The following is a 26,704-nucleotide window of genomic DNA, read 5'->3' on the forward strand; positions in this document are numbered from 1 at the left end:
CAACACAACACAGACAATATACACCTTGTCAAGTGGTTTATCAGTTTTAGCACTGTCAAGAGGCAAACTGCAAAAAGCTGTATCCCCCTCCCCTCTGCTCAACACGGCCCATATACACCATCTCACATGGTTTATCAGTTTTAGCACTGTCAACAGTTGAAGTGAAATAAGATGTACAGTCGAAACCCACGATAACGAAATCTTGAGAATACGAAATTCTTGCCGCAACGAAATATTTCCAGATCCCCGGCAAATGCCTATAGAGGCCAATGTATTTCGTATCTCTCGGCAACGAAACATTTTCGTACCGCGATCCCATGATAACGAAATTCACTGCAACGTCGGTCCGCATATTATCTCCCATATTATGAATAACAGCGTCAAAAAAGTGCTCAAATTGAGTACACTACAGTGCACTTGCTTGGCTGCAGTGACGGTGTTGGCACCTGGCAACCTTGCAGCCGGCGTGACTATAGCCACCTTTATCCAGCGCTAGCCACTATACCGGCGCATCGTGGGCCCTCTGTGATTGGGCGGTGCTCGCGAAGGCCACGCCTGAACATGCTCAGAGCACGACCTTCAAGATCACCCGCACGTGTGCGTGCGTGGATCTTGGAGGCTATGTTCAGGGGAAGCAGTCTCACAGCGACACCATCAGGGGGCGACACTACACTTATCATTGGCGCTACACTTTTAGGCCTGCTGAAGCAGTGCACGTGCATTCGTTGTGTATGATGGTGGTGCTGTGGGTGACTGTGTGTATGAGCAGCAGTCCGCATGTCTGCGTTTCGAAAGATGTCTCCGCCAGCCAAACAACGAAGATTTTTGTCGCTGCAAGACAAGGCTGCCATCATTGCTCAAGTGGGAAAAGGCAGGAAAACAATGGATATTGTCGATGAGTATGTGATTGCATGCAGCTCTCTGTCCACAATTTTGAAAAGTAAGGCAGCCATTCTCAGTGCGCTTGAGAATAGTGCTCGAGCACAGCACAAAACAGCAACGGCTGCGGCGTTCCCAGACGTCGGGGCAAGGCGGTGTTTGGCTTGTTCTGTGAACAGTGCGCAAACAAATTTAGTGCCTCTGTCTGGCAAAGTACTGCAACAGAAGGCTCTGGGCTCTGCCTGCATGCTCGGGTATGAACAATTCAGAGCAAGAGCTGGCTGGCTGAGCCGCTTTAAATCCCGTCACGATATTGTGGCTTACAATGTGAAAGTAGAACTATGAAGTTGTTGCAAGGCAAGGCTTGGCAAACCAAGCTAACTGACATTTGGCAATAAATGTTCTTTTTGTGAGTTTTCTATCTTTTCGGTGTCATTTTTGCGGCAACAAAATTCTTGCGAAAGCGAATTTTTTTGCTGTCCCCGGCGATTTCATTACCTATTGCAAGTTTCGACTGTACAAACGATCCCTGTCAAGGTGGAGCACTGATGTATATATCAAAAGACCAGAAAATTTTCAGTTCAGCATGTATGCAACTTTTTTATTTTATGAGTAGGACTTTAAAAGGGATAATCTGAGTGTTTGATATAGCTGATAATTTGAAATATCCAGGGCTTGACTGTTCCAAGTACAGTGAAATCTCGTTACTACGAACACCACATTAACGAATTTTTCAAATTAACGAATCTTTAAGAATTCCCGGCAGATTTGCTGTGCTTTAAATGTAAAACTATTTCAGAATTACGAATTTCAAAATAGCGTATCCTTCAGAATAACGAACATATTTTATTTCTTCTTCTATAATTTTGGAACATCAGTACAGTAGACTCTCGATAGACGGAAATCGGTTGAACGGAACAAACTCATCAGAGTTGGTTGGTTTTCTATCAACGCAATGTAAAAAAAATCTCGTTAATCAGAACTCAAGTTTTTCGACCATCGCATAAACAGAACTGAAAGCAAACTCGAAACCAAAACTAGTTGGGCAAATGCAGTGCCATCGCAGTGCGCATCACTGTCCCCCTCCCCCTCAACCTCCCCGACCTCCTGGCTAAAGTGAGCTAGAATGGGGTAGTGGGCTCACGGGGGCTCCTTCCCTGACACAGTGTATGTTACATGCACTAGGTGGCGCCCCCGGAGACTTCAATGTAGCGTTTCTGGTTGAGGGGTTACGTTCGTGCGACCGCGGCCTTCTCGCTATAGAAAAACGCACAGTCTTCATCCACGCTTTTTAGATTTGCATGTGGCAGCTATGCAGAGGTTGGACATATTAGCAAGTTGTGCTACTACTGGTGCTATACGATGAACTAAGAGGTTTCTAACTGCAAAGGCGTGTCCGATTTCTCTCCGGCGTCCTTGGCGAAAAGTGAATTAAGGCGCTTGTATGAAAATGACTGCGGCGTTCGATAGCTCCATTTTCTGAACTTTGTGATCCACGGCCGCGATGATAAAGAGTACAGAGCCACGTAGATTTGCGCGGGTAACGTGCAAAGCTGTATCCGTATTCCTAATAGGCCGCAGCTGTCAGCACCTTTTTGTCGCGCCTGCCTTCTGAATCGTGAATTTACTGTCGATGCTGTTTATGGAAAAAAGGTGTATAAAAATTGCCACAATGCCACAAGTCATTATTGAACACATCTTAAAAGCTTGCAGTTGCGCATCCTCCGTCCATTATCAGCAGTTTAATCTGAAAATTTACAGATAACTGCACAATTGCGAATTAGCTGTTCTCGTGTAGACACTGTGTTCTGATCGATAGGGAAGGACCTGACAGGAGCTCTAGGAGTGTGAAAACAAGCATTTAGTAGGCATCTCGGCTTGATGAACGGTGGCTCCACTGCTTCCTTGACAAAAAGTATGCATCCGTGTTAATCTTAACTGAGAGAGGGCAGGCGTATATGTTGTAAGCACCCGATTTCTCGCTGAAGCGTGTCTTTTACTACTCCGAGTGCATCAATTAATTTTCTGCCCGAATGCAGTTCATGGCACGAAAAAAAACAAAAAACTCCGTAAACATACATTTTCGAGAACCACTGTATATACGGCGCAAATTTAAGAAGACAACACAATAAAGAAAAGGACAGCACATGCTCACATGGTGTTTTTTTATTTCTTGTGTTGTCTTCTTTGCGCCGTATACAGTGTTTCTCGAAAATGTGTTCACGGAGTTTTTCTTTCGTGTCATGAACTGCATTACGAACACAAAAAAAGAAAAAGACGCAACATGTATCGTGTCCCTTTTTTTTTTTTCTTGTGTTGTCGTATTTGCGCCTTGTACAGTGGTTTTCAAGTCATGAATGATCGCCCCACAGGCCGTCATATTTTCGAGCTTGCTCAAGAAGCAGTAAAGCTGAACTGACAGTTCCCATTGTCGCGGAAGTTTGTGCCGAGTAAGCTGTTTGCTCCCGGCGACGCCGCGGTTAGCAGGCTTTACAAGATTCGCAATTCAATTTCATTAGACTCTATTTAGCAACATACCCAGTACTGTGAAATAGTAGCCTATAATCACTTCAGCTATAATATGCTGGCTGTGGTCAACAGATATACCAGCGCATTCTTGACGCTTAGTAATGCATTGAATAAAATTATTTCCTAACTACTGGTCCTCCTTTTTGTTCACATTTGTGTCTGGTTTGCGCTTCCTTGATGCAGCATGTCGACAATCCGGCTAGCTGGCCCTGCTTTCACTTCCCCTGGCTTATTGTTTCCACAAGGCCATATAGAATGAAATACAACTAAAAAACTAGGCTGGTGTACGTGTCATTGATGTGATCAGGTCATCGTGTATTTCTATCCATTAGGGAGGATTTATATTCGCTCCCATTATTTTCCAAGAGCCACATATCTTTCGAATCGTGGCACTTTTCCCATAAGCGTGTCCGGCAGCCTAGCACAATGGTTTTGTCATCGGGTTGGCATCTTCGTATAAAAAGTCACAATTCGTTGGGTCACATCGTCCACCGCAAAACAAAACCTCCGCAATGGCGAGAATACAGCAGCGAAGAGGAAGGCAGGCAACGGCAAACAGCGCGCACCGCGCAGTGCCGCGCGCTGCTACATTGAAGGCAGCGGTGGCGGCCCCCTGTGGAGGCGTGCAGATCTAGAATCTGCTGACATAAGCGGCGTCATCGCAATGTCTGGCGCCGGCTGAGGAGTGAGCCCACTACCCAATTCTAGCTCACTTTATTGTGGTGGTTTCGGCAGTTTCGGGTTTTCTCGCACAGTGCGCCGCGTCACTGCTTGTTGTCGCGGTGTGCGTGCTGTTCCGTATTCAGTTAGGCCTAAGCCTCAGAACCTTTGTTCGGTGTCGTAGCGACATTTCGTCGCGAAGTCAGGATCCGATGGCTACGCAGAAACGACAGCACAATGCACTTGCACTGGAAAAGAAGATGGATATCATCAATGACTTCGAGAGTGGTCGCTTTACTAAAACGGCGCTTGCGACGAAGTACGGCGTCCCGAAGAGCAGCCTGACGAGAATCCTCCAAGACAAGGACAAGCTGCGGGCGGCATTCGAAACGTCATGCTTTGGTCCCCAGCGAAAAAGACTACGAGCCGCTGAACACGAGGATCTGGAGAAGTGCCTCGTGCTTTGGCTGCGAAGGGCCCGCAGCGAAAACATCCCCATCAGCGGACCACTCATTCGTGCTAAAGGAGAAGAATTCGCTCTCCAGCTCGGCATTGAGGGCTTTTCATGCAGCGACGGGTGGCTGACTAGGTTTAAAGACCAGAATGGTGTAGTGTTCCGTGCCATTTCAGGGGAAGCTGCAACTGCCGAGGAAAGCAAGAAGGCTGCACGAAATTCTAAAGGAGTACGACCCTGAAAACGTCTACAACGTGGATGAAACGGCATTATTTTTCAAGCTACTGCCTTCAAAATCCCTCTCATTCAAAGGAGAGAAGTGCACCAGCGAGAAGCTGGGTAAGGACAGATTGACCGTCCTCATCGGTGCGAACATGACTGGAAGCAACAAACTGAAGCCGTTAGTAATCGGAAAAACCAAGCATCCTCGCTGCTTCAAAAATGTCGCCACCTTGCCAGTTTCCTACCAGGCCAACGGTAAGGCGTGGATGACGCAGGTCATCTTTACAGAATGGATTTGTCCCGAGGATGCACGCTTCTCGCGAGAGAAAAGGAAAGTTTTATTCCTTGTGGACAATTGCCCTGGACATGGCACTGTGCCGGGGCTGAAGTCCATCACATTGGAATTCCTGCCAGCCAACACCACAGCACTACAGCCTATGGATCAGGGTGTAATTCAAGCACTGAAGTCGCGCTTCTGCAAAATCCTTCTTCGGAGGATGGTGTTATGTATGGACCGAGGGAAGGACTACAAGGTGGATGTCCTGCGTGCCATTTATATTCTTGATGACGCTTGGCGGCAGGTTGGCGCGACGACCATTGCCAACTGCTTTAGGCATGCTGGGTTTGCCTCAACGGCAGAAAAACCCTGCACACAGGACGAGCCTGATGATGTCTGCGATGCAGCTGAGGGAGATCTGCTGGTGGAAAATTGTGCTGCGATGGGCATGGAATTTGAAGAGTATGTCAGAATTGACTGTGACGTGGCAACATGCCCGCAAAATACTGCGGAGAGTATTTTAGCCGATGTCTGCCCCCCCGATGAAACCGATGACGAGGAGGAAGAGCTCGAGAACGAAGATATTGACCCCGTGGTGATACCACTACAAGCGGAGTCGGCCGTTCAAATGCTCAAGAGCTTCTTCCAGCGAGAACATGGCTCCGAACTGTTTCTCCGCAGCCTGTCCAGCATGGGTGATGCTATTCAGAAGAAGCGGCTGCGAGAGCTAAAACAATCAAGCATAAAATCATTTTTCAGCAGCCATTAAATTAAATCGCAGTTCCCACTACCCTACCAGCAGAAGAATAAATGGTCTGTTCTTTTTTTTTTTTTAATAATCCTGTACTCTGAGAAAAAAAAAAAAAAAAAAAGAAATGTTCGCTGTGTACTTTGTGCAGTAAAGTTCTTGCCCATTGTATACTGTTCTCCTTATTATCGAAATTTTGCATTTCGGGATTCACTTCCGCGGAAATCACAAACTCCGCGCCTGCCTGTCGTGTCGGGACCGCGGAAGCTGATTGCGCAATGCTGAACCCATTCTCTCGGTAAACGGAACTCCTGATAAACAGAACATATTTTCCCGGTCCCTTGAGGTTCCGTTTAACGAGAGTACACTGTATTACGAATTCGGCTAAAGTTAACAGCACCGCAGCTTGCAACTCTTGCGTGAAACAAAACAGAAACCGCCGAATCTGTGTGTATGGTCCGTGGGCTGTAGCTATCATCATCAGGACACCTAGGACCAGCTCCTAGTGCCACTATGAAGCTATGGTTTATTACGCAGTAGCCAGCAGGCCCAGCTGCCTGCGTCTTTTTCTTCCTGTGTTGTGTGCCATACGCGGCTCAGTCGTTCGTGCATTTGCACGTGCGGGACGGTATTTTTATTTATTTTTTTTGCCGCAGATTATTTTATTGCGAAGTTTGTGCGAGATTGGCGATGATGTTAGCCAGCGAAGTGCCAAGAATATATGAATGCAGCTGCTTTCACTGCAAGAAATCGACGCAGGGAAAAAGCGATTCGGCTGCTACCGACATTGCCCCATCGACTGCCGCGAACATTATGAAGGACCGAGACAAGATTTTCAAAGTTCAGGGAGCATTAAAGATGGGGTCATAGAGAACTTTGATGTTTTTTGTTGTTTTTTTTGCCCATGAACAAAGTTCGTTCTTTCATCGCTCGGTGCAATCACGCACGCAATGAGGTGTTCCGGAAAGTGGAAGGTGTATGTGCTGTAGTGGTGTAATGTAGTGCGCAGTCGTGTTTGCTGCACGCAGCAGAAGAAAATAATTGATTTCTTCAAATAAATAAGCTTTGGAGTTAGTGCAACATTTTCACTTGAGGTTTTGCAGATTTTTCATTACAACGATATTTCAAAATAACGAATAATTTTTTGCGGTCCCGCGGGATTCGTTATATCGCGATTTGACTATACTGTAAAACGGAATACTGTGACCATAAGTACAGTACAACCTCGTTAATTCGAAGTCATCGGGACCGCAAGAAATCTTCGAATTAAGCGGGTTTTCGAATTAACCGAACACACCAAGAAATAAGACTTGGCAAAAAAATTCGTTGCAGGAACGTGTTACCTTTATTCGGCATATTTTGAATTACTACTGAAAGTAATCAGAGATGCTGGTTTGCCGCGTCCGGTAGTTTGCGGCTCCTAAGGTCATGCTCTCGAGTTGGTCAAATAGACGAAACATCTCTGAACTTCCACCGCGGCACTGAACAAAACTGCGGATAACGTTCAGCGATCCGATAACTTCACCAAGAGCAGGTGCTCGGGGAGGCTCGTCAGTGTCGTCGTCGCTATCGTCGCTGTCATCGTGCATGTTCGTACCAGCAGTGATCTCACTCTCCAAGTCAGAGTAGCCAGTCTGCTCTTCGCTCTCAATGTTGATATACTCGGCGAAGCCGACTGCGTTGGACTAATCCTGTGCGCAGAGCGCATTGATGCAGTCGCAATACTCTGCTCCTTCTTCGTCAAGAGTAGTAGTACATGGGTGGTCTGCATCGGCATCAACAGTGCTTTCACTGAAAAAACCAGCGTGTTCAAAACACCGCCTGATCAATGTGGGCTCCACTTGTTTCCAAGCGTACACCATGAGGCATATGGCTCCGAGGAGGTCGATGGAGTACTCCTTGCCATTGTCGTAGCAAAGGAGCATGTGCTTGAGCAGGTGGTACCGATAAATCTTCCTAGTGTGGTGAATGACGCCTTGGTCCATCGGCTGTGAGATCGAAGTGGTATTCGGAGGTAAAAATGCCATCCTGATGGCCTGGAGATGTGGGATGTCGCCATGTGCCGGGCAGTTGTCGACGACAAATAGGACATTCCTGCCCGTGGCCGCGAACTTGCGGTCAAGTTGCCGCACGTACTCTTCAAATATTGCACCTGTCATCCAGGCTTTCTTATTGTGCCTGTAGATGAGTTCATCCTTTGGCGGCAGCCGCGCATGAACGACCCGCGCAGAGCTAGGTCGTTGGCCTTCTCCCGCAGTAGCGTTCCATTGACGGGAAGGTGGGCAGCGTTTGCTTTCTGCAGCCAGCGAAGCAGAGTAGCTTCCACATCTTGATACGTGGGAGCCCGCACTCGTGACCGCTTCGAAGAATAGGTCTTGCCGTAAGCCTCTAGTATTTTTGACTTGTTGCTCAATATTGTGGACAACGTCGAGAGGGGCACGCCATGCCTTTTGGCCAACTCGGTCTTCGAACAAGCGCTCTTGCCTGCTTTCTGGATCAAGCAGAACTTCTGCTGCAGTGTTAAAGTCTTGTACTTTGGCATTTCTGCACTGCTACGGTCACAAAGCTAGCACTTCTGCACAGTCCCGCCCAAAAAAATGGCACAGTAGCCGACCCCTAACCACAGCGCACAACACAAAGAAATGGCGCAGGCGAGACCGGCGCGGCGGTGGTGGTGGCGTACTTGCAGCGTCAGAGGCACGGGGGAAGAGTGGGCGAAGCACACCAAGGGATGGAGTGGGGGCGAGGTCATGTGATAAAAACCGGTATGCCCGCCGTGTTGCAGTGAAGCACGTCTTCTCCTCTGCAGGCGCGTGTTTCGGCGGTGCGCGAGGCGCACTGTGGACCGATTTTTGTGCAGAGAGTGCTCCGGCTGGGGCGCTTCGCCTATAAATCATCACCATTACTATGTGGTTTTGCCTCGCGGCTCCGTAGGGCCGTCGTTTCGCCGGGTTTGCGGCGAAACATGGATCAGGCATTGCCGCATAGCAGTCCAAATTTTCGAATTAACTGGGCTGGCGCAGGCCGCCTGTTGAAATTATCCGGCCAAATTTACATTGGAAAATACGGGACCGCAGAAAACCTTCGAATTATCTGGGATTTCAAATTAACCGAGTTCGAATTATCGAGGTTGTACTGTAGATATGATTAAACAATAGAAACAATGGCAACGTGTTCACACACACGCCCCGCACACCTGAACTGCCACCTTTCCTTTAGCCCATCTTAATTTCGGGCCAATCAGACCCAAATGGTTTCTAATTATTCATTTTGTTTATAAGGCTGGCGATTTTCTGTGCTGCGAATTTGCACAGCTGCGTCTGAGGCAGGCGCGGATAGAAGCCAAAATGAGTGGGGTTCATCATCCCTTCGAAACGCCATTGGAGGGGGGGTTAGGGTCGCCCAAGGCTGTGCAAGAATGAGGACACCGAAGTAGAGTCCGTTATAGAGCGACCTAATCGCACACAGGCCCAGCAGATCCTACTCACTGCTAAGGCAACAACAGGCTCTTGATGCTAGGGAATGCACAATTACAGCCTCCGCATCGTGAAACAAGACACTGCTGACATGTATACATAAGTGGCTGCTAGTGGCGTGGAAACATGCGTTTGCATCCCTTGTAGTCATTTTTCGTTTCTGCAGCGTTGTCTTCACTGCACGTCCCTGAGAGGATACCGACATCTTCGCAGGTTTCTTTTCTTGCTAAAAAAGTTTCACTGCCTCTTTTCTTATCCCTTTTTATGAATCAGTTGACAGTTTCAGGAGCAAAAAATACGCTTGTTCCCGAGATATTCGGATTTGAAAAAAGTGAACTTCTGTTGCTGCTGCTCGATTCAGAAAGGGATGATGATGATGATGTTGAGAGAATTTCAAACTATGCGATTGCTGGGTAGAAGTGAAGAAAAACATGTTTCGCCTCAAGGATGCACAAAAAAAAAAAAAAAAGAAAAAGAAATATTAATAAAAAAAAAAGCACAGGGCTTACAACAGTTTTTGCTGGTGGAGATGGCCCACTGCAGGCATACCTGCCTTTTACCCCTATGACCTTTCTTAGCTTCTGACATCTCTATTTTTTGCAAAAGTGCCTGTTACGGTATACGTTGACTTTAGAGCCCCACAGTATTTGAAAGTAGCTTCTCTGTCACTGGAAAATGGTAAGGAATACAGTTAAACCTTGTTATAATGAAATTGTAAAATGTCCGCAATGTTATGTTACATCCAGGTTATCGTTATATCCAGTTTTCGTGTGATGACCAAAAAGAACAACGCAGAGCGATAACCAGATTAAGAATTCGTTATAAGGAAAGCCACCTTGAAAGTGTTTACAGTAAATCAGAATGATGCGGAGTTATAGAAGAGGTGAAATGTTTCGCGGTCGCGCTGAGAGAGAGCGCAGCGCGACTGTGGCGGCCTTGTGGCGCAGGAACAGCTACTATGGTCCACCTCTGGCGCGGCTCGCGTGACGCATCTACAAGGGAGTAGGGAGAGGGCTGGAGAAGGAATCAGTCTGGGGGAGAGCGCATGCATTTGTGCCATCGCCAAGCAAGGAGGCGCGCGTGTCTTCACGCTTGTTTCCGCTCGACCATCACTACTCCCCTAGGAAACAGACACTGCCTCGCGTCGTCGGTGTGCACCTTTGTTCCCACTCGCGGTTGCTCGCGAGAACCCGCGAGCAACCGCGTGGCAGAGATGGACGAACACTGCGTGTCCCGAGTCTCTTTATCTTTGTTCTGCAATTATTTTTTGCTGGTTAACTACTGTAGTGCCACGTTCCATGCATTTTCCATGTAGGTGCGCCGTCGGCGCTGAAATGCGGCGCGTGGTATCAACTGCGGTCACTCGTTGCTATCATAGACGTTTCTCTCACGTCAGTTCTCATTTTATCGTCCTGATTTTGCCGAGGTTCTGCCAAATTTCCAGTAATTTAGCACTAGCTAAGAGACAAGTCAGCACCGCGAGTTCATTACATCAAGGTCAACTGCTAAGACATGTTCGTTACATGAAGTTTCGAAATACACGCACTTCAATGGGGGTGGCGTTGGAGAATGAAAAACTTCATAAGATCGAGGAACTCGCTACATGTAGGTTCGTTACACAGAGGTTTAACTGCATAGGCAAGCAACAATTTTTCCACGGCATAACTTTGAAAAGAAGAAATTAAAATACTCCACTAGGCCCATTTACAAGCAATCGGTGGAGAGGAGGAAATTAATGATCCCCCATGGCAACTACTACGAAATAAAACAGCTGTTCCCATGCCATGCAAAAGTGAACCGAGCCGTGCAATGTAAAAAGCAGTGAGAGGCAGTACCTGGCCCAGATGACTTTCCGGCTAATGCATGACAAGAGAGAGAGGAAGAGTTAGCGGAGGAACCACTTCCTGCATCCACGTGATCATCAAAGTTGAAGCGCCTATGTAATTTAGAGTGACCACATAATAACAAAAAAAAAAAAAAAAAAAGAGAGAGAAAAGAAAAGAAAAAGACGTCGCTTAGTGCGGCTTTCTGGCTTACCATGTTCCGAGGGCAGACAGACATAAGCAGTCAACCGGGGCCGAATAGTCCTGAAAAGGAAGATGAATGATTGGTAAATTCATGAGCACTGTTTGCCAAAGGCAAATACAATTACAATCAGAGCTCTTTAATATTGCCAGTCGTGAAACTTCCCACAGGGCCCATGTATTTACAATTGGCAGTTTTGATTGGTCGAAATTAGGGTGTTAACGAAAAGTGGTGGCCCCCGTGGCCATTAACTAAGTTGCAAATTTTCAGATTGTTGATAAATGCACAAAAGCCAGGAAAACAAAATCAGTTAAGGAGTTGCAGCGGTGAAACTTCTTAGGCATAACAGCCGAAGAGATAATTAAGGTGGAAACTGAAAAAACAACAACTGATTTCCAGAAGGCAATGACAGTAATAGCGGAAAGCTTCTTACTGACCACTTTTAGATGGCGTGACGATTCATAAGCCCTCGAAAAATGCGCATTAAAATTAGTCACTTATGGGAGCAGAGTTTCCCAACTGGTCAATCTAAAAGCTCTGATTATAATCACTAATTGGCGGAAACTAATGACTGTTTGAAACTGGCCCTTTCAGGCAAATCTTCAACACTAGAAAGTGCCGCCAGTCTCGATAGCACAACTCAGGACAATTCAGGTGTCAAGTCAAGGAATCCACATTGAGACCAAGCAATGCAGACCAACACTTACTTTGAGTGCAAAGCATTGAAGAGCCGAATGCCGTCAGCGAGACCACAGATTTGGATGAGATCGTCTCTGGTGAGCCTCAGAAGGTCGGCACCTGACAAGACCACAAGAATTACTAATTAGAAAAGCAGCTTGACAATCAACCCTAAACATGTGACGACGAAAATGGTCTAACTTTTCATAAGCACGACGTTTTCTTCCTGTTCATTCATTTAACGAGCCAATACGTGTGTTACGTTTGAAGGGCACCAAGAGTTTGGAGCCTAACAATGAAGTTAAACTTGCAGATTGCGAAACTGGGAAAAGTCCATAATTTTGTAGCACAGTTTTCACGTGCCCAGTTCCTTACAGTCGTTCTTGCGAGATGGCAACATCCTCAACATCAGGAGTGCCAAGATGCCTTCAACATGCGGACGAAAAGTTCAGACCCTACTTCTGACCGAGGGAGGAAGCTGCGTGGTGAACTAGCTAAAAAATTACTGCCTCTGTGGTGATCAAGAGTAGACGTAAGCATGAAATGGCTACGGGTTACAGCACGTTGCCGGGCAGGGGCGAGCAGTCTTCAGCTGAGGCGTATTACTCGCAAAGCGATCACGTTCTCCAAGACGTTTCCTACGTCTCCTTTCATCAGGCTCCACTCATCGGCTTAAGGGGGGACACGGCTCTTTGGCACCGAAAATCGGTCTGAAAATCGGATTTTCAATTTTTTCATTTTCGTATTCCTCGCACCATTCCGCATCTGCACGCAAATTTTCATCCTTATACCCCGCGTATTTATGAAGTTATAGCGATAAAAAAATGCAGTACCACACCCACTGCCCTTTAAATTGTGGACAAACGACACCCAATTTCGATCGCCCGGCGCATGAGAACTACGCGCTCCACCGCGGCGATTTTGGTCTTGTTCGAAAGCGCGCGCTTTCGGCTTATTTTTTTCTTTCGGAAAGCAACCCTGTGCGCTCCGCCTTCCCCATAAAAAACAAACAAAAAGATAGCATGCAGCGCGCGCTACTATTGGCCGGTTAAGGCACGTGATCAAAATGGCGTCGTTTGGTTGGTTCCGGCTAGCTAGCCCTGAAATGCGGACTCCCAGTGACGCCATTTTGTCTTTCTGCCGACCACGCTAGTGCAACGCGAGAGTCATGCCAGGCGCGAAGAAGTACCGCTCTTTGCACAAGTTCGGGCGAAAGCAACCAAAGAAACGCGTTAAGAATGCGACTTCGTTGCATACTGTGCAAGAAGCAAGTGCCAGTGCTGCGGGATTGTGTGACGATCACGTTGCGGGCGGCGACGCTTCTCCGATTCCGCTGGACAACGGCGCCGTTCTTCGTGCCGACTGCAGTCGTGTACGTATTGATACCGCGCCTGTCACTAACAGTGACATAACTCAAGTGAGTGCCCGTGAGCAGGCTACGCTTGATAGACTGGTATCGACGCCGGCGACGGCACGAAAGACCGCACTGTTCGCCGATGCAAGTGGTGCGTCCGCAGAGTCAGATGCGGACGGAACAGCCTCCTATGCGGTAATTGACCTCAGCATTGTGAATATCCTTCTGGATGCCGTGCGGTGCAAAACGTGTCGTGGATGCGTGCGTTTAATTACCAGCGACCGGAGCTATGGCCTCGCCGTAAAACTGATCGTGCTGTGCGACAACTGCGGTGAGATTGCGGCCGAGTGGAACTCGCGGAGGGTTGACGGCGAGAAAAGGTGCAATCCTTTTGAGCTGAATATTCTGGCTAGTCGAGCAATGCTGTCGACCGGTAACGGCCAGACAGCAATGAACGATATCTTTTCGGCGATGGGGTTGTCGCGGCGCGGGATGCACAACAAGACGTTTCAACGGCATCTGAAGAACACACTGCAACCCGCTGCTACCCGAGCCGCCACGACCGCTATGGCACAAGCCGCGCAGGCAGTGGCGAAGGTCTACGATGACTTGTGTTTTGGGCATAGGGGGAACATTGCCGTGTGCTATGACGGCACATGGATGACGCGCGGACACTCATCACATATAGGCGTCGGTGCCGTGGTGGAACTCTTCACTGGTTACGTGCTTGATTATGTGGTGTTGTCAAACTTTTGTCTGGGCTGCGAAATTGGTCCCAAGCCAAATACTGACGGCTACGAACTTTGGAAATCACGCCACCAGTGCCAAAAAAACACCAACTCCAAGGCTGGTCAAATGGAAGTAGAGGCTGGCAAAATTCTGTTTGAAAGATCTCTGCAGCGCCACAACATGCGCTACACAACCATGCTATGCGATGGGGACAGTCGCACGTTCAGTGCTCTTAAAGATGCTGCAATCTATGGCTACATTGAAATAGTCAAAGAGGACTGCATAAATCACGTGCACAAGCGTATGGGAGCAGCTTTGCGCAACCTCTTGCAGAGACACAAGGGTGCTTCAAAGTCTTGGTGGCAGAGGAAGGCTGACAGCTGATCTAGTTGACAAGCTGGCAATATATTATGGCCGAGCGCTTCGATCAAATGTAGGTGATGTGGATGCCATGCAGCGAGCTGGTGATGGCGACATATTACCACATCACATCTACTGATGACTGCCCCAAACACAGTTTGTGTCCTACCGGTGAGAAGTCATGGTGCCGCCACAACGCTGCAAAGGCAAAAGAGGAGCCTGCACCAAAGCACAATTACAGTCTGCCAAGAGATGTGGCTAATGCTCTTTTGCCTGTTTATAGTCGTTTATCAGAGAAGAGCCTGCTGCAGAGGTGCATTCGGGGGAAGACCCAGAACTCGAACGAAAGCTTCCACTCGGTCATCTGGACCTTGATCCACAAAGAGCGGCACTCATCACTGTTTGCTGTGGAAGCAGCCACAGCAGAAGCTGTGCTGCGCTTCAATGCCGGCTGCAAGCATACAGCAGCAGCAATTCTGCAAGAATGCAGTACAAATGTGACAGCAACTGGGTCCAGGAGAGCTGAAGAAAAGGACTTGCACCGTAGCGTACGTTCTGCAAAGAAGCGGGCGGCTTCGCTTGGCGTTGCTAAAACAGAAAAAAGAAAACACCGCGACAGCATGCACCCCGACTATGCTCCTGGTGCATTTTAATAGCATGAGGTCTTTGGGGTTGCCCTTCCTGATTAAATGCCGTGAGGCTTGATTGCTTCCGACAGTCCCCCAATTTTGGTAGTGTTGCATTTTTTAAAGATCAATATCTCTGGTCCTGTTCTTGCTATTGCTTTAAAAATTTTTTTTTCTAGAAAGGGAATCCTGCGAGTCTCATGAAACCAAGGTAAATGCAGTGACGACAAAAGAAAATTTGCTGAGAAGGTTATGTTGTCTTCGGTACCCAAATGGAATTTTCCTTTCAAGCGTTTCCTATTGCGTAACTTTGGCTCAAATTGGCATAGGCCATTAATTTTCGTTTCAGATCACTTTCCACCTGTTTCTGATCTTGTTGACATATCAATCATTGACATAATTTACACCTACATGCTGTGAAGTGTTTTTCCTCGTTTTCTCAAAACTGCAATTTTGAGGGTGCTGCAATTTTGGAGGAGAGATATCTCTTAGTCTATTTGTGCTATAGCTCTCATTCTTGTCTTGTTAGAAAGAGAAAACCTTCGACAGTGCCGTAGGACAAAAATATGTACAGTTGTTATGCGGCAACATTTACCGAATTAATTATCAATCTTAGGTGCCAACCTGGGCTTTTATTCATAAAAGTTTGACTTATTGTAACTTTGGTTCAAATTCTTCTACCACGTTAATTCATGACTAGCGGCACTCTATGATCCTTCTAGATCACTCTGGCAGGGCTATTCTCCTCATGCCATAAAGTGTTTAGTAATTACCTCACCTCCAAACGAAGAACATGAATTAGGGAATATTTTGAAAGCTATTTCATCTACAAGAAAACTAATCAGATATTTGAAATCAGCATGCAAAAGTACATTAATGGTGCAAGTTTCCGTCAGATCCACCCATAAATAAGGAAAAAAGTTCTAAGAGGGGTGTCCCCCTTAAGTAACTATGATAGTGATAGCACTGAAATGCACAATGATACAGAAACGAATGTGGCCACAATGCAATGCAGGCCTGATAAGGATGTAGGAGAAGCGGAAATCTTAGAGAACAAAGAACTCGTCTCGTTAAATCTTAAAACTAGTTGCTGGGCGTGTTGGTACGTCCGGCTTCCATATGCACAGCATGACGGCAAAGAAGGACAAAGGAAGGACACACCACAAGCTTAAAGTCAGCATTGTGTGGTTCGTCGTCCCATTGTCCTTATTCGTCGCGACACTCTGTGTATGAAAGCCTCATTAAATCTTGTCTGGTGCCCGGATGTTCCCGTTTCGGCTCCCGCATGAAGAGAAATTGGAGACCGGATGTTGGCGTTCGATTTTGGCTCAATGTCGCCCCAAGGTAGTCAACAACAGGAGCTAAAAAAGTTTCATGCTTAACACCAAATCTGAAAATAAATGCTACGAAATAGAAGGCAAACATTCACACTAACTCCCATTTTTATGAAGTTCTAAAGAGAGAGAAACATTTTGTGATCAACAGTCATGGAACTTTCGCCTCATTTAATCAAATTTCAACCGACAAAGCTCTAGCTGAGAGATAGTTGGTATATAGGATTGCTTACATCAATGTCAACCACAGTTCTTACATGAAATTCTTAAACAAACTCACTCTGAGAGAACTGTGAAGTTGAGAAATATTGTAACATTGAGGAATTCATGGCATTGAGGTTCATTACATTCAGGGAAAGCTGTAACATAGCTATTAATAATAAGAAAATCCTATTATTAAGTTTGCATTAAACCTAAATTTTCTGCCTTTTAGGCGTCAAAAAGTGAGCTACTGTGCAAAACAAGTACACTGCTTTGAAGTATCATAACAGCTCAAACTATTAATCAAATCTTATGAATTGTTTGTGACTGCCGAAACAGCATCGTAACAATGTGCAAGTTGGGCCGCATTCTGGTGCGGCTGCAGGGTATTCCCGTCAACATGGTTTTGTTGATGAAAAAGATACAAAATAGGGAGAAAGAGAAATGTGTTACAAACTTACCAGAAAAACTTGCAAAGGTCCGGGTAAAGTTTGCGAAGTGATTCTGCTGCAGCCAGTGAGCCGTTTCATTGGCAGTGGCCTCCGATGACAGCTGAGAGCTCGGGGACTGATAGTTCTGCTGGTGAAATAAGCCAAGAAACAGCATGTCAGCCCGCCTTTCGCACCTCCGCAAAGGGGAGAAAATGAATAGCACACATGACAAACACATCTGTTAACACATACAGTAATTTGAAAACAAAAATGGCCACTCCTTCAAACGGGGGCTAGGTATATAAGGCCGTATACCATCGGTGCAAGACGTGTTGAGAGAGGTCAGAGCTCCCTATGCTTATTACACTGTAATAACTTATAATAAGTAAAAGCTCATTCATTGGAACTTCACGGGACCGGGAAAAAAGTTCGAATTACCGTATTTACTCGCATAATGATCACACTTTTTTTTTTAAAACACTGACGCAAATTTCGGGGTGCGATCATTAGCGGGGTAAATTTTCTACAAAAAATTTTTGAGCACCGAAAACGCAAACAAGTTGCAGGTCAGACGTCTTAGAACATATATCTCGATTACAACCAAAAATAAAAGCTGAGTAAGGCTTACCTTCGCAATAAACACGCACATTAAGCATCACATGGAGTGCACAATGACCATTTATTTTTTTTCGTCAGTACTCTAATCAAAGTCTGAATCCTCGCCATCCTCGCTTTCACTGCTGCACGACTCATCGGAAACGGCAGTGTCGTCGCTGGGAGCATCTTCACAATCCCACAGGAAGTCATCTTCCGTTCCATCCAAAGCGTTAGATATGCCTGTCTTCTTAAAACTCTTAGCCACTACCTCGTCGGGGATACTGCTCCACGCTTCTGTGATCCACGAGCACAGCATCTCCACGGATGGCCTTCTAATCTTTCCGCTCGGCGTCAAATCATGCTGGCCCATCGCCATCCACTCGGCATAAAGTCGTCGACCGTTCAAGGACACGTCGAGAGGCTGCAGCAGCGAAGTCAGGCCGCCAGGAATGACTGCAATGTCCGTGCGCAGCTCTTTCAGCTTGGCACGCACGCTGTCCACAAGGTGACCCCTAAAACTGTGCAAAACCAGAAGCGAGGGAAGCAGAAATGCTCCTGGTCTTCTTCCCCAAACAGTCTTGATCCAGTCGACCATCAGGTCTGCAGTCATCCACCCTTTCATCTGTGCACGTATATGGATGCCACGGGAAAGTTTCCCTTCGGAATAGTCTTCCGTTTGAAGATCACGTATGGTGGCAGCTTCCGCCCGTCGGCCGTCACAGCAAGCATGACTGTGCATCGCTGTTTTTCTGCGCCAGACGTCTTCACGAGGACGCTCCGAGCACCCTTCTCGTTCACAGTTGTTCTCCGGAGCATGTCGAACGTCAGTGGAGTTTGATCGGCGTTTCCAATTTGCGACATGAGGTAACCGCATTTTTCGCGAAGCCTAGTGACGAAGTGATGGAAGTCTATCACTTTGCTTTCATACGCGGCTGGGAGCCGCTGGCACAACGACGTCTGCCGCCTCAGGGAAAGTCCATTCCGTCGCATAAAGCGAGTCGTCCAACCGGAGCTAGTGCGGAAATCCTTTGCGGTGATTCCCAGCTTCCTGGCAGTTGTGCGCGCCTGCGTTTGTATCATTTCTAATGACACTGCACAACCATCCTTGCGCTGGTCCCTCACATATTCTAGGACCACCTCCTCAACACGAGGGAACTTGCCCGTTTTGGGTCCATGGAAAGCCCGCCGTGTCTTGTTCGTAGCCATCAGCTTCTCGCGCTGCTTCTTCCAATAGCGTATCCTCATTTCGTCCACGCCGAAATGCCTACCAGCAGCGCGGTTGCCATGCTCCAGTGCATAGTCGACAGCCTTGAGCTTGAACGCGGCGGTGTAACTGGCATACCGCCCCATGGTGAAATGGCGTAAACTCGCACAAAAACACAAAGCACGCTACGACGCTGCCGAATTGCAAAATGGCGAACGCCGCAAAGCATGGAATCATGGGAACTCCAACGTTACTAGACTAGGTTGGGAACTCGTCGGAATGCATTCGCTGCAGGATGACTGCAGATCAACCACCAGGCGGCTCCATGTTCGGGGTGCGATCATTACGCGGGGAATTTAAAAAATGGAATTTTGACCTCAAAATTCAGGGGTGCGATCATTATGCGAGTAAATACGGTATATAAAACGAATTTATGCTATATCGAGCTACTGTGCAATTGATTGCATTACCTCCATAATGGGATTTGGCTGTAGTCTGCTCCAAAGCATCAGCATGAGCTGACAGCACGGAATTTTCCTGATGAAGGGCCACTCCCAAAAGTGGAGCAACCGAAAAGTGTTGGCATAGAAACAGCGGTAGCTTTCATGGGCAAGAGCAAATGTTGCTTCAGGAGAACAAGGCTATGTGCTACTCAGTTGTGCATAACAGTAGTAATCCTGCCAAACCATTTTTGCGCGACTGGAAGAGTGGTGACCAAGAAAAACTATGATGGCTAAATTGTGACCTGGGAGGCTAGCATGTGAACACCAATATGAGAAGCTCTAAGAATAATGGCCCAGTGATCTTACCGGCGATGAAAGAGATGCATCAGAGACTTCGAGCACATCACTGGTTGAGCTGCCTGGTGTCCCCGGGTTTCTGCACACACACAAGAAATCAATAAGAACTTACATGACATCAATTGAAAAAGAAAACAAGGAAATGAATACATGCAGCAAAGAACACGAAGGGCGCTTGCATGTCTGAGTGAGTGACACTTACAGGACATGCTACAGCAACATCAAAACATGCACCTTGTGATACTGTGCTCCAGTTTGCACTAACGCCTTAATTATAAATTCCAATACGGAAACCATATGCCAGTAGTGACAGAAAGAGCCATGTTACAATGCACAATACTTCTTTTATAAAAACAACACTAACTGCAGTTGGGCGAGTAATAGTTTATTTAAAACCACTGTAGGACTATTGTACACTGACACTGGCATTCAATAGAGACTCATAATGCAACGGTATCACTGAAATTCCGCAAAAAATGGCAAGCCTGACTGAGCCCGTTACAGACACATAGGCAATGCTACCAAGATTGCTCGCAAAAAGTCCAAGATTAGCTGCCTCCAGAAAAGGTCAAAGGTGCTCGACCATCCTAATGATAAAGTAACTAGTACTACTGAGAAATCGCTAAAAGCCTCGAATACTCAACAGTATTAAGAATAGTGCATCGTAGCACTGATAGATAATCCACCTCGCGAAGATCTCATATCTTGCGACATTCCTGGACGTACTGAGTTATGCAAACTGCCTGAGTCCTACATAAAGAAAAGGCAAATCTGATGTGATGCAGCTGACTAGTACAGTAGAACCCCTTTATAGTAAAGTCACTAGGACCATCAAAAATCTTTACTATAGCAGGGTCTTTCCTATATCAGTTGTTGGTGGTGGCATGGTCCTGAAGATGCTGCCTGGTAGTTAACATGTCTTGTTGCTTAATGAAAAAGAAAAAAAAAAAACTGAAATATCTGCATTTTTTTGTTATTTCTATGTGCAATGTTTTTCAATTATAAGAATTTGTTACATCCTGTGAAAGTACCTGTTAAGCACGAGGACAACGTGGCTATGAATACAACCAAGTTTGATTTCATGTGACAACCAAAGCCTTGCATGAACACGATGTCACTTTTTACTGTTTCTGAGTTTTAAAATGCAATAAATGATAAATGCGCGTGGCAGTCAAGTGCTGCAAGACCACACACGCTGCCTCTCCACTTCTTCCCTCCGCTGCGCCTCATGCTCCGTGCTGCACAGTGCTCTGAATGTTTGCTCGTTCCTTCCCCTTCCCTATTTCTTGCTACACTTTTACTCTCCTTTACTTTCTGAACGGACCACGCCACCTCCTTTCCATGTTTGTAGACAGCTTTACATTTTTTTTTCCCACGCGCTGCGTGCTTTCCATCACGGTTCCGATTCCTCCGTAAAGTAGGCTTCTCCTGAATGCTGCTAAGCCTGGTGGTAAAGCCGCTTAAAAGAACACACGGTGTTATTTTTTTTTTTTCAAATACAAAAAACTGCCTCGCGATTCTAGGTAGTGCGTGGGTGGCGTTGTTAGATCGTGGGAGTCGTCGCGGCGGCTAGGCGCACTTTACTATAAGCGATGTTTACCAAAAATGTCTTTACTGTAAATCGGGAAAAATATAGTTGTCTATGAAAAATGAATTGAGACATCAGTTTCACTTTACCATACCCGAGTAAACTATAGTAGTGGGTTCTACTGTAGTAGCGTACTTAAACTTAAATAATGTTGTCATGGTTGTAACACAAATGGGGAACTTGACAGCCCACAGAAATGAAATAAAAAGCATCATGATTACATTACATTATTAGATTGCTCAAGGGCAATGAAAAATGGCAGGAAATTCTTTCACTTCTGGCAACAGGCGTTGCCATTGATGTACAGCTCACGCAGATCATGAAGTATATGTAAAAAAATGCTGCGAAACATAGCGACTTTATTGCATGTATTCACGTTTAGCGTGAAAATTTTGTTGCGTTCGCCCTTTGCCTTTGGAGGCGAGCAGTGAAAATATGTGAGCTGCTATGCAGTGCATTGCAATGCATGCTCCCGAGCCAATGTTCGCACAGCTGAACTGTGTCTCCGCTGCCTCCAGCTTCACAACATTCCCCACAAGTGCATTGCCACCTGCAAAAGCCATCGTGCAGTGCTCGCTCACTATTAGCCGTCAAATGTGTACCACAACTAGGCACTCGGCAGGCTCTGAAATGTTGCTCAGATATCCAGGGACGATTTGAAATGTGGCTGCACCCCAGAAGTGTAACGTCATGATCAACCACAGTATTGAATTCGGCAACCGACTACGGTTATCCATGCTCAGCGCCAGTGGCAGGGATGTCAGGAGTCTAGTCATGGCCATCGCCATAAAATGATAACGGGCTGGAAGTTCTGGGTCAAACAGATTGCACTCAGCCAATGCTGAATGGTTGCGCACACCCTTATTGCATCCATTTCTGTGCAGGGGATGTGCAAATATTTGGAATTTTGAATACGAACCAAATATGTTTGTTATTCAATTCAAATTTGCACCTGAAAATGAAAAGCTGATACCATTCGAAATTTTTCAAATATTCAAAAATTACCAGATATACCTAAAATTTTCTAATTCACTGAAGTTTTTCTGCACTGCGTGCTTCACTGCAACTCTTGACAGCGTTGACTGTGCACTGAAGCATCCTCCAAACATTGAAGAACCGTTTCGTGAAAGAGGGACCTTCCCTTTTGAGAAAGAGACCTTCCCGACAGTTTGCAAAAAGGTACGAAACTGGGAATAAACATTGTTCTCATTTTGGTGTCATCTCAAATGCAGACATCCACTGCACAGGTGTTCAGCAGATAATATTACAGTGACGCAAACGGTTTTCGGCAGCTTTTAACGTGATGGCGTTAAGGCCCCATTTGCCAAAAATCCAGCTTTGGCGAGTGAGTGAAAAATCACAAGCATACAGGCTGAAATTCCAGGCCAATTTGATAATGTGGGCTTTCGGTTAATTGTAACATTTTTTCTCGTCCCTTGAAGGTCGAATCAATGACAGTTTACTGTATTCGACAGTGAAAATGACAGCTTTACCCAATTTCATTCAGGTCCTTCATACACAGCCCAAGAGATTCACTTCTAAGCACTATAACTAGGCTCCTGAAAGCAATACTGGTATATATGAAGTTAATTACAGAAAATAGTGAGGACTAGATTTCTTATTTATGAGATTTCGAGCGTTACATATGCGTAACGAGCCTCGTTACAAGGCTTAGAAGCAAAACATACCGAATTTTTCATTAGGGTGTACACTTGTGTGCAATTGTACTTTAACTGTATTTGCAAGTACATACTATGTGAATTCTAAAAGAAACAAGGCAAACAATGGTTGCTATTTTTAATTTTTCATTTCTTTTTTTCATTGATCAGGTATTCGATATTCGATCTGATATTCAAAGGCAATTTTTTCCAATACTTGTTTCTGATGGATTAATATTCAAAAATCTCAATATTTGCACATCTCTACTTTTGTGAAACTTTTGGTATAGCGATAGAACGAAGTCCATACAGCAAGCATTGATGTGTTTACAAGTGGAGCAGTGGCAGAGAAGCCCCCAAGGTAGCATTTCTGCCCCCTCGACGAAATTTGAGTCTCTTTCTCCACTTGAAAAGCAATTAAAGTGGAGCATCAGGGCCCCTTGCAGTAGAATTTCGAGAGAATGCATGCTTTTGAATATGGCAGACAGACTTTTTCATATAGAACCATGTCCATACCATGTTCACACCATGTTCATACCATATCGATATCATACCAAGACGACAATACGAAAGGCAGAATCCATGAAGAGGAGTCTAGCAGAAGCAAGAGACGTAGTGAGAGGCACAGAGTTATCACAATACTAAGACTAGTTTGCGCAGGATGTTATTGAGTCATCAAATCCTGCATGTCTTGGCTAATATTGACCTACCCCTGATGCATACGAATGGTATCGGGCACTTATGAAGGACTGTGCATATTCATGGTTGACCGGAACTGTGCTGTGCATCACGGTCCGATTCAAACCCTGATGCCCAGACTGGCCTCTGCTGGAGGATGCAAGCCAGGCTAGAGTAGTCCCATGGTGCCCGAGTCGGCAGCTTTAAATACACATACATAGAGTTGGCGTCCAGTGATGCACGAGCCAGAGAGTGGAAATGGAAACAGCCAAACAAAATTTTGAAGAAGATGGGATGCTAGCGCACTGTACTTTCACTTCAGTTGTGCCAAGTCAGCATTTCATTTAAAAGCGATAGTATTCAGTTACTTGACTGTCCACCATTCCGCAGCATAGACAGACACATGTGGATGAATGACAATGATGGCGAAGTAGACTGACATCCAAGGAACTCAGTGTGGGCTTCCTCGGGCGACATCTTGCGCAAGATATCAAACTTTTGCTGCACACGTGACAGCATAGACCACTCACTGGTCAGGCATGGCATTGCTGGTGGGGGGAAGAGTGGGAGGGAAGCTGTCGCCGTTCCCCTGTGGTGAGAAGTTGCTGGTGCTGCTGGGCCGCTGCTGCAGGGGCTGGGGTGGCGACACAGACGTCGGCGGCAGTGATGGAACAACGGCGCTGGCCACTGGCTTGCCGGGGGCAGTGGTGCTGGCAGGAGCAGCAGCAATGGGAGCAGAATGCAACAACCCAGTGGTCGTTGGAGGGCCCGGAGCCCCGACTGGCACGGCCACTGGGCCTTGGGTCCCAATGACAGCCACTGTAGGTGGACTGGTGGCCCCACTGTTGCTGTTGCTGCTGGTGCCCAGGGGAGGGCTGGCAGGTGCAAATGCCGGCTCCGAGATGCACTGTGTGGCAAAAAAAGTGCCCGGTGGAAAAGCTCATACAGACTGAACGCCCCGTTTTTCACTCATCCAAAAGCCCGCAACAACCATCACCTCAGCAAAGCCCCTTTGTAGAGCCTCTCAAACCAGGTATTCCTGCCAGCTACAGACACTTTTCCCCCCAATTTTCTAACTTCGTCTACCCACCTGAACCTCTACAGCCTCCACTGTGTTTTCGTTCTCTTGGAAATATTAAAGATCTGCCAATTCTATTCCCTTGATAATACATGACTTGCCCGTAACCATTTATTTTTCTTAAATTCGGCTAAGACACCACAAGCTTGCATTTGTTCCTTGATACACTGTGCTCTCTCCCCATTTCCAACATAGCCCTTTGCCTCATCCCCTCCTCGAATGTTTTACGTAGCAAGCGTAGAAAATATTACACACCTCTGTGAAAACGGTGCAGTCATATGATGGTTGGTGTTTCTCCTGCAAGAAAGAAGAGGAAAGAGATGTGAGAGAGAAGGAAGAAAACCAAATGTAATAAATGAGCTTCCCTTCCCTTTCTCCAACCACAGGCTTTGCGAACAACAGCCGGCACAGGTTAAGGAGGGCAAGAGAGCCTGCATTTATTTACAACTTATTGCAACTTAACGCCAAGTTCAGTGCGTCAGGACATCCTCTTCAGAAAAAAATTGGTTTTGTTTGGTTTATTATATGGGGTTTATTGTCCTAAAGCGACTCCAGCTACGAGAGATGCCACAATGAAGGGATCCAGAAAATTCGATCACCTGGGGCTCTATAACGTGCACTGGAATTGCATAGCACACAGGCCCCTTCGGCCGCCGAAGCCGGTACTCGATCCTGCATCCTTAGCCCCGGTAGCCACGCACCCTAACCACTGCACCATCGCAGGAGGCCTCGGACAAAATTGCCTCACTGCACACCCCATGGACACAACTGCTTAGGTCATCAATCCTGAAGCCACTGGGCATGTCGACTGTCCTACCCTGACAGAATGAAATGAGAATATTTATACAGTTTGAAAATCCCACTGTATGCATCAGTCTTATGGTATGTAGAGTGACAAGGAATGACAACCACTAGCCAAAACAAAGATAGATAGATAGATGGATTTATTGAAAGGAAAAGGCAGAGAGGTAGGCCGGATTAATTCAAATCTGGCCTGCTACTCTGCACTGGGGAAGGGGAACAAAACAAAAAATGAACAGGTGCTGCCTCTACTAGCCTTGCAAACCTGACGACAGCTGGTGCTGCACAGTCCACCACATACACAAGAAAGAACACTGAAAGATGTCTACACTGGTGATGTGCATACTACTAACTGGTAGTTTACTTCTGGTACTAAGAAAGAGAAGAAAACATTGCAGGGCTAAATAAAAAGATGCGAGTGTCTCTCTTGTGTATGTGATGGACTACGAGGCACCAGCAATCGTCAGCTTTGCGTAAACCAACTAGCCTGAATGCCAGTTTTACTAGCCCAGTAAATTTCTCAATGGCTAAACATGCGCAAAAGGAAAGAGAAAGAGGGTGTGTCTGTCCTACTTCATTAAATTCCCCTCCAATCAATAACATGCTTCCCATAAAAGAACAGAGCTCACAATTTCTCACTGCCACTTGCTTTAACAGCAACTGACAAAGAAACATTTCTTACTTTACCCTTTTTTAAAAGACAAAGATTCAGAATCCACAATGAAGCTGATTTCTCGGGATGTTCAGTAAAATAATTCCATTTTCCATGGAATTTCCCATCTTTAGTACAGCAAGAAAACAAGGGCAACTCAGTTTCACAAAGGTCATTCAATTCAAAACGCAGTGGAAAGCAAAACAACTCACTGCACTTCACCCACCTGCTCGGACAGGGGCCTCTTGACCATTTTCTCGCGGTCAGTCTTGTGCTTCCTGTCCGCCCCTTTAGGCTGCAAAGTGCGCAGGGCTTAGGCAGCGGAAATGGCAAAGCACTCTTGACCGCCACTTCACCACAGTCAAAGGAATCACATCACAGGGCACCACTTCGTCAAGCCCTTTTACCATTTTGGCCATTTCCTCCCTTTATTCTGCCCAATTATATAAAACCTTTTGCTTGGCCCGAACCAAACACCGTGCGACTTGAGCCCCCGAGTGAAATGCGTGCACCTGTGACAGGTGTCTCTTTCGCTGGAATAACTGCAATGCGAACCTTCTTTGGGCATAACAATGACTACCCTCTAATGTCCCCTCAAGATGTCAGTACAGGCGCAGTCACTATTTCAGAGGCCCGAGATCTAAAGATAACAAAGGTAATGTTTA

At 46.4% G+C, this 26,704-nt stretch overlaps 1 protein-coding gene across 2 annotated transcripts in view; it reads right to left on the bottom strand.

Annotated features, from left to right (window-relative positions):
- gem (transcription factor CP2 like gemini) overlaps positions 1-26,704 on the bottom strand; it is an 87,135-nt gene that overhangs the window by 15,507 nt on the left and 44,924 nt on the right. Inside the window, exons 11-17 of one of the 2 annotated variants that reach the window (XM_084607637.1) lie at positions 26,266-26,334; positions 24,842-24,883; positions 24,039-24,415; positions 19,594-19,663; positions 17,014-17,128; positions 11,978-12,068; positions 11,283-11,332 (exon numbers count right to left, since the gene is read on the bottom strand). In XM_084607637.1, coding sequence (XP_084463763.1) covers positions 11,283-11,332; positions 11,978-12,068; positions 17,014-17,128; positions 19,594-19,663; positions 24,039-24,415; positions 24,842-24,883; positions 26,266-26,334 — 814 coding nt within the window. Of the gene's footprint in view, positions 1-11,282; positions 11,333-11,977; positions 12,069-17,013; positions 17,132-19,593; positions 19,664-24,038; positions 24,416-24,841; positions 24,884-26,265; positions 26,335-26,704 lie in introns of both variants that reach the window. The other variant, XM_084607636.1, reaches the window with a different exon arrangement.

The sequence above is a fragment of the Amblyomma maculatum genome, chromosome 6 (assembly GCF_055883805.1).
Source record: "Amblyomma maculatum isolate TAMU_Amacu chromosome 6, ASM5588380v1, whole genome shotgun sequence".
NCBI classification, from domain to species: domain Eukaryota; kingdom Metazoa; phylum Arthropoda; class Arachnida; order Ixodida; family Ixodidae; genus Amblyomma; species Amblyomma maculatum.